This window comes from Notolepis coatsorum (genome assembly GCF_963971535.1).
Source record: "Notolepis coatsorum genome assembly, chromosome: 3".
Classification (NCBI taxonomy): domain Eukaryota; kingdom Metazoa; phylum Chordata; class Actinopteri; order Aulopiformes; family Paralepididae; genus Notolepis; species Notolepis coatsorum.
The window spans coordinates 53,663,703-53,679,220 of record NC_140167.1 but is presented as its reverse complement, the minus strand read 5'-3'; the positions used below and the strand labels follow the sequence as shown (position 1 = coordinate 53,679,220).

The following is a 15,518-nucleotide window of genomic DNA, read 5'->3' as shown; positions in this document are numbered from 1 at the left end:
TCCATTGGGTTTATCTTATCGGGGGGGAAACCCTTGCGAGCACGGGGAGAACATGCAATTACATACATGTAGACCTACGTAAGAAATGGCAGTGAAAGCAGCACTCTTGTATATAAGCATGCCCAAGATATATGTGACCACTTCAGACATTTTATTACCATCTTTAACCCTCAAAACATGAGTCGACATCTTTTTTTGTTCAGTCATCTACAATATGATGTGTCTTTATTGGTAAAAATGCTTTATTCTTTGTAAAGGTTACACCAATTTGCATACTAGCTCGCCAAAAACAGGTGATCATTCTGAGAATAGTTTTATTATGATTTTTGACCCTCAAAATATGGGTCTAGACAACCTACTTGTTCAGTTATTTGCAATATTGGCTGAAATAGCTACATACATTTTTTGATGATGGCGTCATTAATTTGCATATAAATGATACATGGGACACTCTGACAGATTTTTAACATAGCCTATCATTTTCTACAAATTCTTTCCTATCTAGAAACACTGGTTAACAATATATTTCAGGGGGTGCATGATAGTATCCGCTTTCCTACTCAACTAATTGATTATTTTGTATTGACGGCACAGATTTGCATGGGCAAAATTACATAGAAACATGTGATCACTCTATAGGATAGTGTTATTGTGATCTTTGACCCTCAAAACATGGGTCTAGACACCTCATTTGTTCAGTTATCTGCAATATTGGCTGAGATATATGAAACAGATTCTTTTTTGCGATTTTTTTGATAATCGCGTCCTTAATTTGCATATAAATGATACATGGGACACTCTGACAGATTTTTTATCATTGTCTACACCTTTTTTCCTATCTAGAAACACTGGTTAACAATATATTTCCAGGGGGTGCATGATAGTATCCGCTTTCCTACTCAACTAATTAGTAAAAATGTGATTATTTTGTATTGACGCCACAGATTTGCATAGGCAAAATTACATAGAAACATGTGATCACGGATAGTGTTATTGTGATCTTTGACCCCCAACACATGGGTCTAGACACCTCATTTGTTCAGTTATCTGCAATATTGGCTGAGAATCATGAAACTGTTTTTTTGCGATTTTCTTGATAATTGTGTCCTTAATTTGCATATAAATGATACATGGGACACTCTGACAACTTGTTAACATAGCTTATACTTTTTTTCACCTTTTTTCCATTCTAGAAAGTCTGGTTAGAAGTATATTTCTGGGGGTGCATGATACCCCCCTCTATCTACTAGACTAGGCTTTAGTTAATCATTAGATGTAATCATTATTTGTGAGCCCTAAAGTGAACCTATGGTATACAACCTCTATCCAAATGACAGCAGAGACTGTCTACAGTTTCTATGCCAACCACGTGCTGCTGTCCTCACAGCTCTGCATCTGTCTGAAGAGCCCTGTTCTGTCTCATATCCAAAATATCTCTCTCTCTCTCAACATTCTTCGTAGCATGTTCACACACACACACACACACACACACACACACACACACACACACACACACACACACACACACACACACACACACACACACACACACACACACACACACACACACTTAAGGTTATTATAGTTAACTCAAACTGAAAACTCAAACTAGGTGTGGGAAAAGAAATACATTTTAGTTAACTGAAATGAAAATAAAAACTAGACCTTAGAAAAAAAGAAAACAAACGAATTTATACTGTATTGTGTACTTACCAAACAAATAATAATACAAAAAAATATATATACAGAAAATCTCTTTAGTTTTAGCCCCTGACAAATATGCCCCCCCCCCCCAAAAAAACAACAGATAAAGTAAACTAAACAAAACAAAAAAAGGAAATTGAAACAAATTTTTTTTAAACAATATAAATTAAACTGAAGCTCAATTAAAACAATTTTTTTAAATTAAATAAAAATAAAAAGACAAAATTATAATAACCCTGACACACACACAAAACAAATGTTATATACCGGCGTTATCGATCATCTAATATTTGCTGAATACCTTGTTGGATGGGGAGCCATTTCTCCTGAAAGAGAGTCCAGATGTGATGTGAGTCCTTCCAGATGTCTGAATATTATTGTTACACTCCCCTGCCTGTCTCTGCTTTTCTCTCTTGAAGGAGAAGGGGAGGGGCGTCTGGGTAGTGTAGAGGTCTAAGCACTAGGAGCGTCTGGGTAGTGTAGAGGTCTAAGCACTCGCCTACCACTGCAGAGACCCGGGTTCAATTCCCAGCAGCGGTACCTCCTACGCGGTCAGACGTCCCTACGAACACAATTGGTGTTGGAGTCCTGTGCTGCAACAGCCACTCCTACTGGTCTGTTGGGACGTCTGTTCAGCAGGGAGAGGATCTGGGGGAGACATTACGCTCTCTTAGTGACATTTCGGCAGCTGGCGAATCCACATGTATCGGAGGAGGTAGTTTACACTCTTCCCAGACTGACAGTAGGGTAGTGCTACGGCCAGGAGGGAATTGTCATAACAACAAAATTGAGGGACGGGAGAAAATGGTAAAAAGGCAAAAAGAGAAAAAAGGAAGGGGATCCCCTCTCTCTCTCATCTCTCACTGTGTATCCTCTCTTTGTCCTTCTCTTTGTATCCTCTCACTCTCTGTATCCTGTATTTTTCTGTTTTCTCCCCCCCTTTCTTTCTTTTATCTCCCCCGTCTCTCTCTCTCCGCCCACCTGACCATCCCAGAAATTCCACAGTGCATGTGCACACATATCAGATTTCTTGAGCTGTACTACGAACACCACCACCTCCACCATTACTACTACCAACACCACCACCACCTCCTCCACTACTACTACCTACACCACCACCTCCTCCACTACTACTACCAACACCACCACCTCTTCCACTACTACCTACACCACCACTTCCACCATTACTACTACCTACACCACCACCTCCTCCACTACTACTACCAACACCACCACCTCCTCCACTACTACCTACCACCTATGATCAGGGCTGAAGTTGAATAGAAGATTGTATTATTTTCAATCTGACATTACAAAAAAACTGAAAATCCATCAAAATCAGTGTTGTTGCTAATCATACATATGCTAGCCTGTTTTTTAACAATAATTTGTGATGCCATCACAAACACTGGCATTTAAAGGGTACAAATAAAAAAAATCCTGCACCAGAATGCAGGAAATGAAGTCTTTGTAACAAAAAATGTCCTGGTGGGGGACCCCCAGACCCCCTGCTTAAAAAGTGGCCTGACTGGGGCTATATTTTGCACTATATTTCCTGGCCTGAATGATTTCCCCAGTCCGGCCCTGGTTAAAAGCCTCCAATTCTTATTAGTGTGTGTGTGTTTGAACGTGTGCATGTTTCAACCATACATTTCCATTTATTAAAAAAAATTTATAAAAATTTTTACCTCCTATAATAGTGCGGGTCGCGGCTCTCTGACCCCGTTATTTTTGGGTAGCGGCCTGAAAAGTTTGGGAACCCCTGACCTACACCACCACCACCTCCTCCACTACTACTACCAGCACCACCACCTCCTCCACTACTACTACCAACACCACCACCTCCTCCACTACTACTACCTACACCACCACCACCTCCTCCACTACTACTACCTACACCACCACCACCTCCTCCACTACGACTACCTACACCACCACCACCTCCTCCACTACTACTACCTACACCACCACCACCTCCTCCACTACTACTACCTGCACCACCACCACCTCCTCCACTACTACTACCAGCACCACCACCTCCTCCACTACTACTACCAACACCACCACCTCCTCCACTACTACTACCTACACCACCACCACCTCCTCCACTACTACTACCTACACCACCACCACCTCCTCCACTACTACTACCTACACCACCACCACCTCCTCCACTACTACTACCTACACCACCACCTCCTCCTCCACTACTATTACCAACAGCACAACCCCCACCACTACCAACACCACCACCTCCACAACTACTACTAGAAAATATGTTGTAATTAAAAATTTGTATTTTACCTCTCTCTCTCTCTCTCTCACACAGCAAGCAATAGACCTTTCCCCGCTGTCAATCATGCAGAGAATAATAACCAATAAGATTGCCCAATTTCTTAAGGCCGCGCCCCTTGAAATAGAGCCGCCATGATGTCTCACAGACAGCCAGTCCTGCATTGTTGAGAAAATGGTTCTTAGATGTGCTTGGGGAACGTGCAATAATGACCAGAGATATCCAGAAAGACTAAAGGGAGCGCGTTTTATAAATTTTCCGAAGCCTAAAACACAGTTGGATTTTTTTTTTAAGTGGATTAAGGCTTGTGGACGGCCCCATACACAGCTGAATGTGGACAAGATCAACAAGAACAAGGCTGTATGCTCGACGGTAAGCCCGAAAAATATGCTTCAGTAATATTATGCTTCAACATTTGAGTTAAACAGAAGTCATCACTTGTTATCTTATATATACTGTATATAGATAGATAGATGGCTAGCCGATCGTTAGGTAGCCAGCTAATCATGTCTCCTCTCCAGACCTCAATCAAAGTTGCTAATGCTAAGCTAGCTAACGCTAACGCATGGTTTAACGCCGCCAAAAAGAGTCTCCTAAAACATTCCGATCAGTTCATGAGCTAAAGGAAAACTACATATAGCTACAGCTACTTAGTCAACACCCTTGGAAATTATGAATTGGAAGTTGTCCAGTTGATTCTAACAACCGAGCTAACGTTAGCTAAATGTTAGTGTAAATGTCCAAACCCCCCCTCCTAATGTACAGTTTCCTCCCCCTCGTATGTATATATTTTCTGTTAGGATATCTTTTTAACAGTACTGTATATTTGCATATCTTGTATGTCAAAAATGTAACAGTACTGTATCTGTATGTCATAAATGTCATGCTATATATCTGTTGTGTATGTCATAACTCATAAATGTCATTATGAATTGAAAATGGGGGACCCTGATGTAAACAAGACGAAAGTCTTTCTCTGGTCTGCATCCCCTTAACTATTGTGTGTATTGAGCTGTACTCAGGGGCGGAGCTATAGGCGAGGCTGCAGAGGCAGCTGCCTTAGGGCCCGCCCACCGTCTGGCGGGAGGGGGGCCCGGGCCCAGGCCCGGGACTGAATGGAGTGGCCGTTCGCGTGTGGGACTGGATCGAACGGCAACTGGTAACGGCAACTGGGACTGGTGCGTTTGTTTTGATTCTAGGCTCCTTCCGTTTTGCCAGTACTGTGGTACGAGTACGACTGATAGCGTGTGGTTTAGGAACAGGGCGTTTTGCACAAATCCAGCGCTCCCTTTCCTTGGCTGTGACGTAGCCACGTAAATCTCACAAGCAGCGCGGAGGTGCCACATTCACGTTACGTGGGAAGAATCGGAAGAACCAGCTTCCGACTGGGAAAAACCATTCACGTCAGCCTCCTAGTTGTAATTCCTACTAGGACATATGGGATTTTTTATAGACCCCGATATCTCCCACTTCGCGTCACGAATTGCGGAAGTATGGATGTGGGCGTTTTGATCGAGTCAATGCGTGAAGGCTTCCTAGTTGTAGCAACGAGATGTCCTCTGGTTCTTCCGCTTCTTCCCACGTAACGTGAACGCGACATCAGAGAAAAATATCGCAAGCTATGTCCAACATAATAAGTCACCTGAAACATCACCACCGCTACCATGGTGTATTAAAATCCGACGACGCCGAGCAGCTAAAGGGGACATTTACCGAGGACCAGCACAAAGTGTGGATATATTATGATTTAACAAGTCTTATCTGTCCAGGACGATGACAACATTATTGCAGGTAAGCTAACTACTAACGTTATCACGCTAGTTTGGATGCTAACTAACGTAATGTGAATGAATGAATGAATGAAAACTTTATTTAACAGATTGCAGAATGGGTACAATACAGTACGGCTCGTTAAGGGGATGCAGACCAGAGAAAGACGTTTGTCTTGTTTACATCAGGGTCCCCCATTTTCAATTCATAGTGATCATAGAAAACATATACGTTACCACCTAGCCACAATCTATGGTATTTCTAGGTTACCACATGGGTGGCGCACGTGAACACTTTGTGAATTATGTGAGGGTGTATCATGATGATGGTAATTTGGCACTTAACGAACGTTACCTATCTCTTTGCCGTTTTGCATAGTGCACTATAGTACCAGAGATGACAAAAGTTATGTGGTAACATAGGTCGCATCACTGCCAGTAGTCGGCATATTACCCAATTCTGACTCTGGTATTAGTCAACTAACGTACTGTTAGCCAGTTAGTACTGTTAGCCAGTTAGTACTGTTAGCCAGCTACTGTAATAACGAAACTGAAATATCTAATGATGATAGTCAATCATAAAGACAGAAAACACTCTCATCACAGACAAGCTGGATCTGGCCAAATACCTAAACATGTCATGGTGAATGAATGAAAACTTTATTTAACAGATTGCAGAATGGGTACAATACAGTACAGCTCAATACATACAATTGTTAAGGGGATGCAGACCAGAGAAACACTTTCGTCTTGTTTACATCAGGGTCCCCCATTTTCAATTCATTATAACATAATGACATACAGATAGACAGTAGTGCTACATCTATACATGACATACCAGATTTGCAAATACAGTACTGTTTGTGATACGAAAAGAGTCCAGAAAAGAGAGTATATACATTTGACGTATTATTATTGTATTGTGATATGTTTTGTTTCATGTTGGATTTTTTATTTTTTTTTAATAATACAATTAATATCGGGGGGGGGGGGGCCCGAGCTGTCAATCTCGCCTCGGGGCCCGTGGGGCATTCCAACCGCCACTGGCTGTACTGTATTGTACCCATTCTGCAATCTGTTAATACAGTTTTCAATCAGCTAGCATGAGTAACCTGAATGCCTTACAATATCTGTGATCCACTTTCTCTTCGCTGTCATGCCTATCTCACCTTATAGCATTTTGTTGGCGGGGATGGACCTACTGTGCAATATCCAGACCCTATAAAAGCTGATGGGACCACATCGCTGCTGTCGGGACAAAACCTCATAACTCAATTTTTTTAATTTTTTTTTAATTATATAAATCAACTCCGTAGATCATCCTCCATATGTGTGTGGGTTTTACAAAGTTTAAACAATGGGAAAGCATTAAACCGATCATCTGTCTAAAACTCCTAACTCTATTCACCCTCAAATCTGTGTTAGTTTTTTTCATCTGCTGAAAAGTTGGGTTTTTGGAGTTATGAGGTTTTGTCCCGACAGCAGCGACATGTAAGTCGGTGCGTCCATTGCCAAGGAAAAGACACCTGCTTGATCCTGACAACCTTACTACTCCCTCATCTAAAAAAGAACTACTGCAGGAAAATACTAACTTGTAAGTCCTGAAGACTGGGTATTGTCAAAGTACTTATAGGCGGTATTGTCTGAATATTGTGATGTGTTAGTGAAGATGTGAATCACTAACTAAAAACATCATTTGCATGTGTGAATCAGATGTCATTTAATCATTTGTTATAAATGCTCATATCTAGTATTAATTTGTGAACCAAAGATACTGCAAGTTCTTGTTACAATCAAACAACAATACATAAATAATACTGAGACCAAATGTTATGATTAATGAACAACATGGATTTATTAATTAAAGTGCATTATTTGATTATGATTTTGATACTTCACAGGAACATCAATCCCTCTCTGGATGTCAACCACCAATCAGAGCTCAGTTCTACAGCTACACAGACGTGCACAGCTACTCAGACTGAAGGAGAATTTAAGGGTCTACCTTTCTTTTAGGAACTGAGAAGCATGATCTTTAAAAAATGCAGCAAGTCTGTGCAGTAATCTTTCCATAAATTGTATGTCTGGGAATATTCTTTCCACAAAGATATCTTTCTGCGTGAAAACTATGAATTCACAGAGTTGGCAGCCTGTCACCATAAGTTGTCCTTGTATTTGCACATAATAGTCGTGCGTCTTCTTCAATGAAATACTGCCCCCCTCATCTTTGTGTAAACAGAAATATGGGAATTTGTCGCAAGCCTCCAATATCAAACAGTTTCTTGCCTTATAAGGACATTTCACTTCGACTATCCCACTCTCGCCATTGTCACACAACTTTCCGTCAGGTGTGGCTCCTAAAAAATCAAACTCTGAATTGACAACAAGACCACACTCGTGAAAATGTCTGGCGGGATAAACCTCCAGATATTTGGCCTTCGCATTTGCCTCATTCCTTTTCCCATACTCCAAAGCCGGGGCGCAAATGGATGTTAACCGGAAAACACTCTCCAGAAATTTTGTTGTTGGGGCAGATTTTCCGTTTACCACTTTCGCAAAGTTTGAAGCAGTCAGTCGTGACCTCCGCTCTTCAAACCAGTCATTTGACAGAGCTTGGGCCCGAGTGCGTTCTTCCAGTGCTACCAGGTTTGTGTCTGCAGTATTCAGATCTTTGTAGATTGCTGGAAGCTTCACTGGAGATGGCTGGTGCACAGATACATTTCCACACCTCTGGTGTGGAATCGGGTCTGTTTTCTTCTTGAGATTTCTTGTCTGTAGAATAAAAGCAAAATGTTATTATTGTGATGTCATGTATATGTGGAAACTCCCTAACAATAATTTTAACATTTGTTTCTCAGTAGTACTCATTTATATATTTTATACCCAGTTTAATCACTTGTACATTGTATTATTACTATCACACTTTACTGTTACATTTGCACTCTGGTTGGGTGCCAGACTTCTATTTGTTGTATGTAGTGTTGTCATGATACCAAAATTTGGACTTTGATACTGATACCAGCCGAAGTATCACGATACCGGTTCTAAAACTATACCAACGGCAAAAGCCTAAAATATCAAGAAAAGTTATGAAATATAATATTAGATGACAGAACATGGAAAGTTATTTATACAATTATTTATGAATAATATAATATTAGATGACAAAACATAAAAAAAAATTATTGAGTATTGGACAGTTTTTAATGGCTGGGTTTAGCTATACTCTTCTAGTATCAGTGTATCGTGCAACCCTAGCTGTATGATGACAATACATTCAAATGTAAGCTAGTGTAATTTCCTGACAAGCTGTTAACAAGTTATTGGTTTTGTGTGCGCAAGGAGGAGAGGGAGCACCGAAGCGCTGCAGGACAGAACCGCGTGTCATCAGTCAATGTTCAATATTTGCACAAAAGGAATCTGTTGTGAACTTTCCAGGTGTCCCAAGGAAATTAAGTTCCACGACAACTCAGAGGAACCAATTAATCGTGGGTGCTTTAGTGTGAGCGGAGTGATGAGGTGGGGATAAGTCCGCAAAGCTCCTAATAAAAAAAGAGGAGAAGAAGCAAAGCTCATTTCGCCCGCTGCCACGCAAGGGTATTTGAGATTCAAGATTCAAGAGGTTTATTTGTCACATCCATACCAGGGCATACAGTGAAATGCGGGTGGCCATGCCCGCTTTGATTGTGCAATAATACTAAATAATAAAATAGACATAATAAACAGGTAATAAAATAGGCATGATAAAAATAGACATGCTAAAGTCCTGAGATACAGTGCAATACAATGTTAGCTACGGATTTAAGGCACTGGGTCGATGTACACTACTATACAATATACAGTTTTTACTCTATATCCTTATGCTATACTTGATATTTCTGTGATGTCATGTATATGTGGAAACTCCCTAACAATAATTTTAACATTTCTGTTTCCAGGTGTTTGCCCTTTAGAAGTATTGGGCACTGCTGTGGAAGGTGCAAGATTTAAGTCAGAGCTGGAGAAGAAGGAGAGGACGATAACCTGGTTGAGAGGGCAGCTTCTTGAAAAGGAACAGATAATACAGTCTCTCGAACAGGATGCTCAGAAAAAGACATTATGTAGGCCTACTGTGGAAAGTGTTGTCCAAAAAGAAAAAAGATCAACGGGATTTTTAAGTACTACACTGGGATCACATATGTTAGATTCATGTTATTGTTCGATTTTCTGGCTGTGATGCACCTTATGCAAAGGGCCGTAAAGACATGAAGTCACTACTGTAGGAAAACAAAATGGCCTATTTTTGACACTGTGTAGGTTAAGACACAACTTTGGACTTCAAGATTTGTCAGAGATTTGGAGTATCCATGCAGTCTGCAGGACTTGTTTTTAATACATGCATAGAACTTATGTATTAAAAATTTGGACAAATTAGCATATGGCCTCATAGACATTATTATTGAAAACATGCCTGAAAACTTTAGAAAATAATTTCCTTCTACTTTAGTCATTATTGATGGTACTGAATTTAAGACCCAGGTGCCATCTGCACTGGCTTTACAAAGTCAGCTTTATAGTGACTATGTTATGGTTTGTAAACAACCCCAACAGCACGACACAGACAGGTAGTTCAGAGTTAGCCAAAAACTAAGGGCGTATTTATTTACAAACCGAAAGAGCGAAAAAAACATCATAAAGCATTCAGGGGGAAAGTCTTTGAGCAGAGTAGGCTCTGCGGCTCTGCAGCTCGGCCCAGAGCAGAGTTGGCTCTGTGGCGCTGCGGCCTCTGGCTCTGCGGCTCTGCAGCTTACTGTCTATCCACTCGGAGAGGAACAGAGAAACAGAGGAATGTCAATAACCGAATGCAGGGATTACGAGGCAGTCCAGTGATAAAGCTGAATCCAGAAATAACAAAAGGCGATACCTCTTCAGTGTTAACGAAACACACAAAAAACAGAGGTCTTGAGTCCAGGAAAAAACGAGGAAAAACAGAGCATCAAAAATATACTTCCAAACTCACCAAGGGGCAAAGTGAGATACGGGGCGCGGGTCCACGGGAGCAGAGAAGAGCAACAGCGGCGAACTCCAAGGCGTACTGGAGAAACAAATGGAGAACAATACGGGAGGAACAAGCTGCAGGCGGAGGTAAGCAAAACGACCCGACAATGAACCTTCAGAAACCCAGAGTATATAAGGGCTCCCTTCGAGCTGATTCGAAACTCCCTTCAGGTGTGTGGAGGTAATTGGTACCTGGAAGCGTGTGGTAATGGACCAATCCTCACAGACTATAAGTCAAGCACAACCCTCAAAGCATTGATTGGATGTGATCCAAGTGGGTCTGTCATTTTTGTGTCCGAGTTATTTATAGGTGCTGTATCCAATAAGGCTATTACTGAAAGCAGTGGTTTTTATGATTTACTTAAAACACTGAAAGTTCATGGTTACATCAAGGATGGTGATGCTGTTATGGCTGACAAGGGTTTTACAATACACAACGAGTTGAAAGAGCTTGGATTACGTCTGAATATCCCTCCTTTTGCTGCTGGTCATTCTCAGATGTCTCAGTCAAATGTGGCGTTGACTAACAAAATTGCTCGTCACAGGGTTCATATTGAGCGTCTTATATGTAAAGTTAAGACGTACAAAATCCTTTCAGATCGTATACCAACAACCCTTTTCAAAACGATAAACCAGATATGGTCAGTTTGTTGTTTTATGACCCTACAACAGGATGTGTTTGTAACTGATAAATGAAATTGTAGACCTGCATTACCTGATAAGAAAGTACAGAACCAATCTGGACTTCTCCAAAAGGGGTTGTGATCTTTGGCACACTGGTAGACAGGATAGTTGCCAAAGGTGTTCCAGTCATCTGTTGTAGATGGGCAATATCTTCCTCTGTTACAGCTGGAAGTCTGTAAATATTTAAAATATTGTATTAAATGTATTGCATATATTAATAATAACTTGGTCGTACTTTTGCTATATTTCTGAGATGGAAGAACGATGTTTTGGTCACTTTGTTAATATGAAAATTGAAGTTCAGTTCTGAATCTATGTTAACCCAGAGACTTGTGACCTCAGATTTGATCCAAGGGGTTAGTCCTCCCAGGTTCTTTATTAACGTTTATTTTTTTGTTCTCTTCATTGACATTGATGTCTCATGAGCTAATTTTATATGTACATCAAATTATAAAGAGTGTATTACCAATAAAATGTATTTTTGATATTGTAACTCATTGACTTTGTTCACTTTATTATATCTGTTGGATGTATTACTACCACTTTACCTGTAAGAAGTGTCAACGTTAACGTTAACCACAGAGAGAGAGAGAGAGAGAGAGAGAGAGAGAGAGAGAGAGAGAGAGCGAGAGAGAGCGAGAGAGAGAGAGACTCACTGTTTAGTTGACACGTCCAGGGCTTGCCTTGATAAAGTGTATAATCCACTGTTGATAGACCACTGTCCACTGTGTCCAGACTGCATCCGCCATATAGCTTGTTAGCCAAGTGTTAGCTTGTTAGCAGCACCACACAACAGTCACAAGTACTTCATTCCTTTGTCCATTTCCGCTCGAACAGACTGCAAACTACCTGGCGTTCTATCGCCATGCTCTAAGACAAACTCTAACCTTAACCAACTTTGAAAGAGTGCCTAAGCTTAACAGTCTAAAGAACTTGCAGTCACGGCACGCTCTAAGACAAACAACCTAGGACCAACCTAGGAACCAACCTAGCCGGAATAAGCTAGAATTGGAACATTAGAAATTGGATTCGGCCAATCAGAGATCGTCTCTGTGAAATTCTGCTACGGAAAAAAATACTGGCGTCGGCCAATCAGAGAGCGTCTCCGCGAAATGCGGCTACAGAAATTCTTGACGCTACTGGCTAGACCGCTTCAAATCGCGCCCGGATTCCAACATAATAGTCATATTTCAACGCACAACGCGTTATGCACTGATTGGCTGTGACGGATACAGCGATCAAACTGTGACGCGCACTCAGAGCGCTATCGCTTCTAGCCCGGGCCGAGAAAAAAACGTGATGTCACTTCCTGCTTAGGAAAACGAGTGTTTTTTTATTTGAGATAATAACGTTATATTGTGCATTGGAAATACAAACATACTTAAAATGAGTAAATATTATTCAACTATAAAACAAAAAACTAAAAAGTTTTATTTTCTTCTTCTGTGATTTAACAGCAGCTGGCAGCAGGTGGGTCGGCGCCCTTGCGCCCCTAGTGGCAGAGCCGCCACTGTGTCAACATGGCACACCACTGGCCGTCTCTTTCTCTTCTCAGAGGGTTTTGCAACCACGACATGGTTTATAGGTACTGGCTGTATTTTATCACCTCTGGGGACATGCCATTGCTGTGGTATGCTTGTGCAACTTTGTTGTTCTGGTATGTGGGTAAAGTTGTGCCATTTGAATCCTTGAAGAGACTTGACAATGCCGACGATATGGGAACAGTGTCCATTTATCCTGAAAATACACATGTGTTGTGTCCTACTGTTACACAGTGTGAAGCATGCAGTTACTTATTTGCACCACTTGGTGTCAACAGAGGTGACCTGCCTAGACAGGCATGAAGAAGAAGCATGAATACAGGAAGTGAGGCATTGCATGCCATGATGTGTGAAATGCTATGCAGGAACTAAACAAAGAATAGTCAATTGAAATGGATCCACTCTCTCCAGTGTCTTATTCATTGCCATCCACCTCTACAAATTGGCGACGAGATAACCCACCTGCTACAGTTTGATTACAGAAGACTATTTTTGACAATTTATTTGTGAAGATGGCTGTAAATGTGCATAATCCTGCTCCGTTTTTGCAATGCCCTGGAAAGCCTACAATTCCTTTCAAGACATGGATGCTAATGTTTGACAACTACCTACTGGTCATAAATGCAACAGGGAATGCTTGGCCTAATGCAAGGAAAAGAGCTGTTCTTCTTCACTGCCTTGGAACAGAAGGACAGAGGACTTTTCACTCATTGCCAAACACAGGTGATACCTATGATGCTGCTGTTACTGCATTAAGTGCACACTTCACACCAATGACTAATGTGGTAGTGGAACGTCACACATTCAGAAAAAGGGTACAAAGCCCACATGAGACTGTTGCCCAATATGTGGTTGCTCTCAGAGAGCTTGCATCATCATGTGACTTTGGTGATAAGAATGATGAGATGCTGCGTGATCAGCTTATCCAATATGTTACAAATGCCCATATTAGGGAGAAGCTACTACTGGAGCCTAATCTCACGCTAGACAAGGCTATCACACTTGCTACACAGATTGAGTCTGCAGCTGAACAAGCTAAATGCATGGTTGGAGATAAACCTAGCTTTCAAGTACAAGCAGTGCAAAAGAAACAATTTCGATCACGGCCTCAGCATAAACCATTCACACCTGCACCTACTGCTGCAACTGGGAAGTCCTCCCGTACATGTTTCAGATGTGGATCTGACAGTCACCTAGCAAATGCTCCCTCATGTCCTGCTGCTAAGGCTACTTGCAAAACTTGTAACAAGAAGGGACATTTTGCCAGAGTGTGCCGCTCTGCTCCTACACATCAAGTAAGAGAAGTGGAGATTCCTGAATTGACTGTCCTGTGCATTCAAGAGGCTGCCGGTAAATCTGATAAAATAAAATGCAATGTCAAGATCCAGCCTTCAGGCTCACCAGTCTATGCCATGGACCTGGTTGTTGACTCTGCGTCCCCAGTGTCCATACTGCCCAGAAGTGTGTTTGAAGAACATTTTGGTGAGTCACACCTAACACCACCTTCTATTCAACTAATCACATACACCAAGTCACCTATACCTGTGCTGGGATGTCTTTCAGCATTGGTGACTAGAGATGATGTCACTGCTGCAGCAACCTTCTTTGTGGTGGAGAAGGGGACCCCATTGCTGGGCCTGGATTTGATGATTGCACTGAACATTCACATTGTAGGAGGTGCTGTGGTTCCTCCTCCTTTTGCCTCTGCTCCAACTGCCCCTGTGCTGCACGTCTCTACCTCTCCCCCACTAGTTGGCTGTGCTAAAAAGTTTGTGCACCGGGTCAAAGTCTCTGCCTCTGTTCCCCCGGTTCGACAAAAACTGCGCCATTTGCCCCTGTCTGTGAGAGATGCAGTTACAGAAGAGATAAACAGACAGCTGGCTGCTGGTGTGATAGAGAGGATTGATGCTTCCCCCTGGGTGTCTCCTATCGTTGTCACACGAAAGAAGACAAGAGACATTCGTATGTGTGTGGATCTCCGAGAGCCAAACAAGGCTGTCATTACAGACTGCTATCCAATTCCACACATAGATGAGCTGCTGTCCACTCTGCGTGGGGCCACAGTGTTTTCAACCATTGATCTGGCTAGTGCCTACCACCAGGTGCCCCTACATGAGGAAAGTAGGGACCTGACTGCTTTCATTACCCATGAAGGACTCTTCCGCTACTGCCGTGTGCCCTATGGCCTCTCCTCTGCACCATCTGCATTCCAAAAGATGATGGCTACCATCCTCAAAGGCCTGCCAGGGGTGCAGAATTATCTGGATGATATTATCATCTATGGAGCCAACAGCACAGTACATGATGCTCGACTGAAGCAAGTTCTACACCGCCTGCAAGAGGCAGGTCTACTCCTGAATGAGGAAAAGTGCTGCTATAATCAGTCAAGTCTACGCTTCCTGGGCCATGTGGTGTCAGCTGAAGGTATTGCGCCTGACAAAGAGCACATCGAAGCTGTTTTGAATGCCCCAGCTCCGACAGATGGCGTTG

The 15,518-nt window shown here is 42.0% G+C and overlaps 1 protein-coding gene across 1 annotated transcript in view; it reads right to left on the bottom strand.

Moving 5' to 3' along the window:
* bdkrb2 (bradykinin receptor B2) overlaps positions 1-14,506 on the bottom strand; it is a gene marked incomplete at both ends in the record, with an annotated part of 65,642 nt that extends 51,136 nt beyond the window's left edge. Inside the window, 2 exon segments of the mRNA XM_084311207.1 lie at positions 10,766-10,840; positions 14,430-14,506. Coding sequence (XP_084167333.1) covers positions 10,766-10,840; positions 14,430-14,506 — 152 coding nt within the window.
* Positions 14,507-15,518: the final 1,012 nt, after the last annotated feature.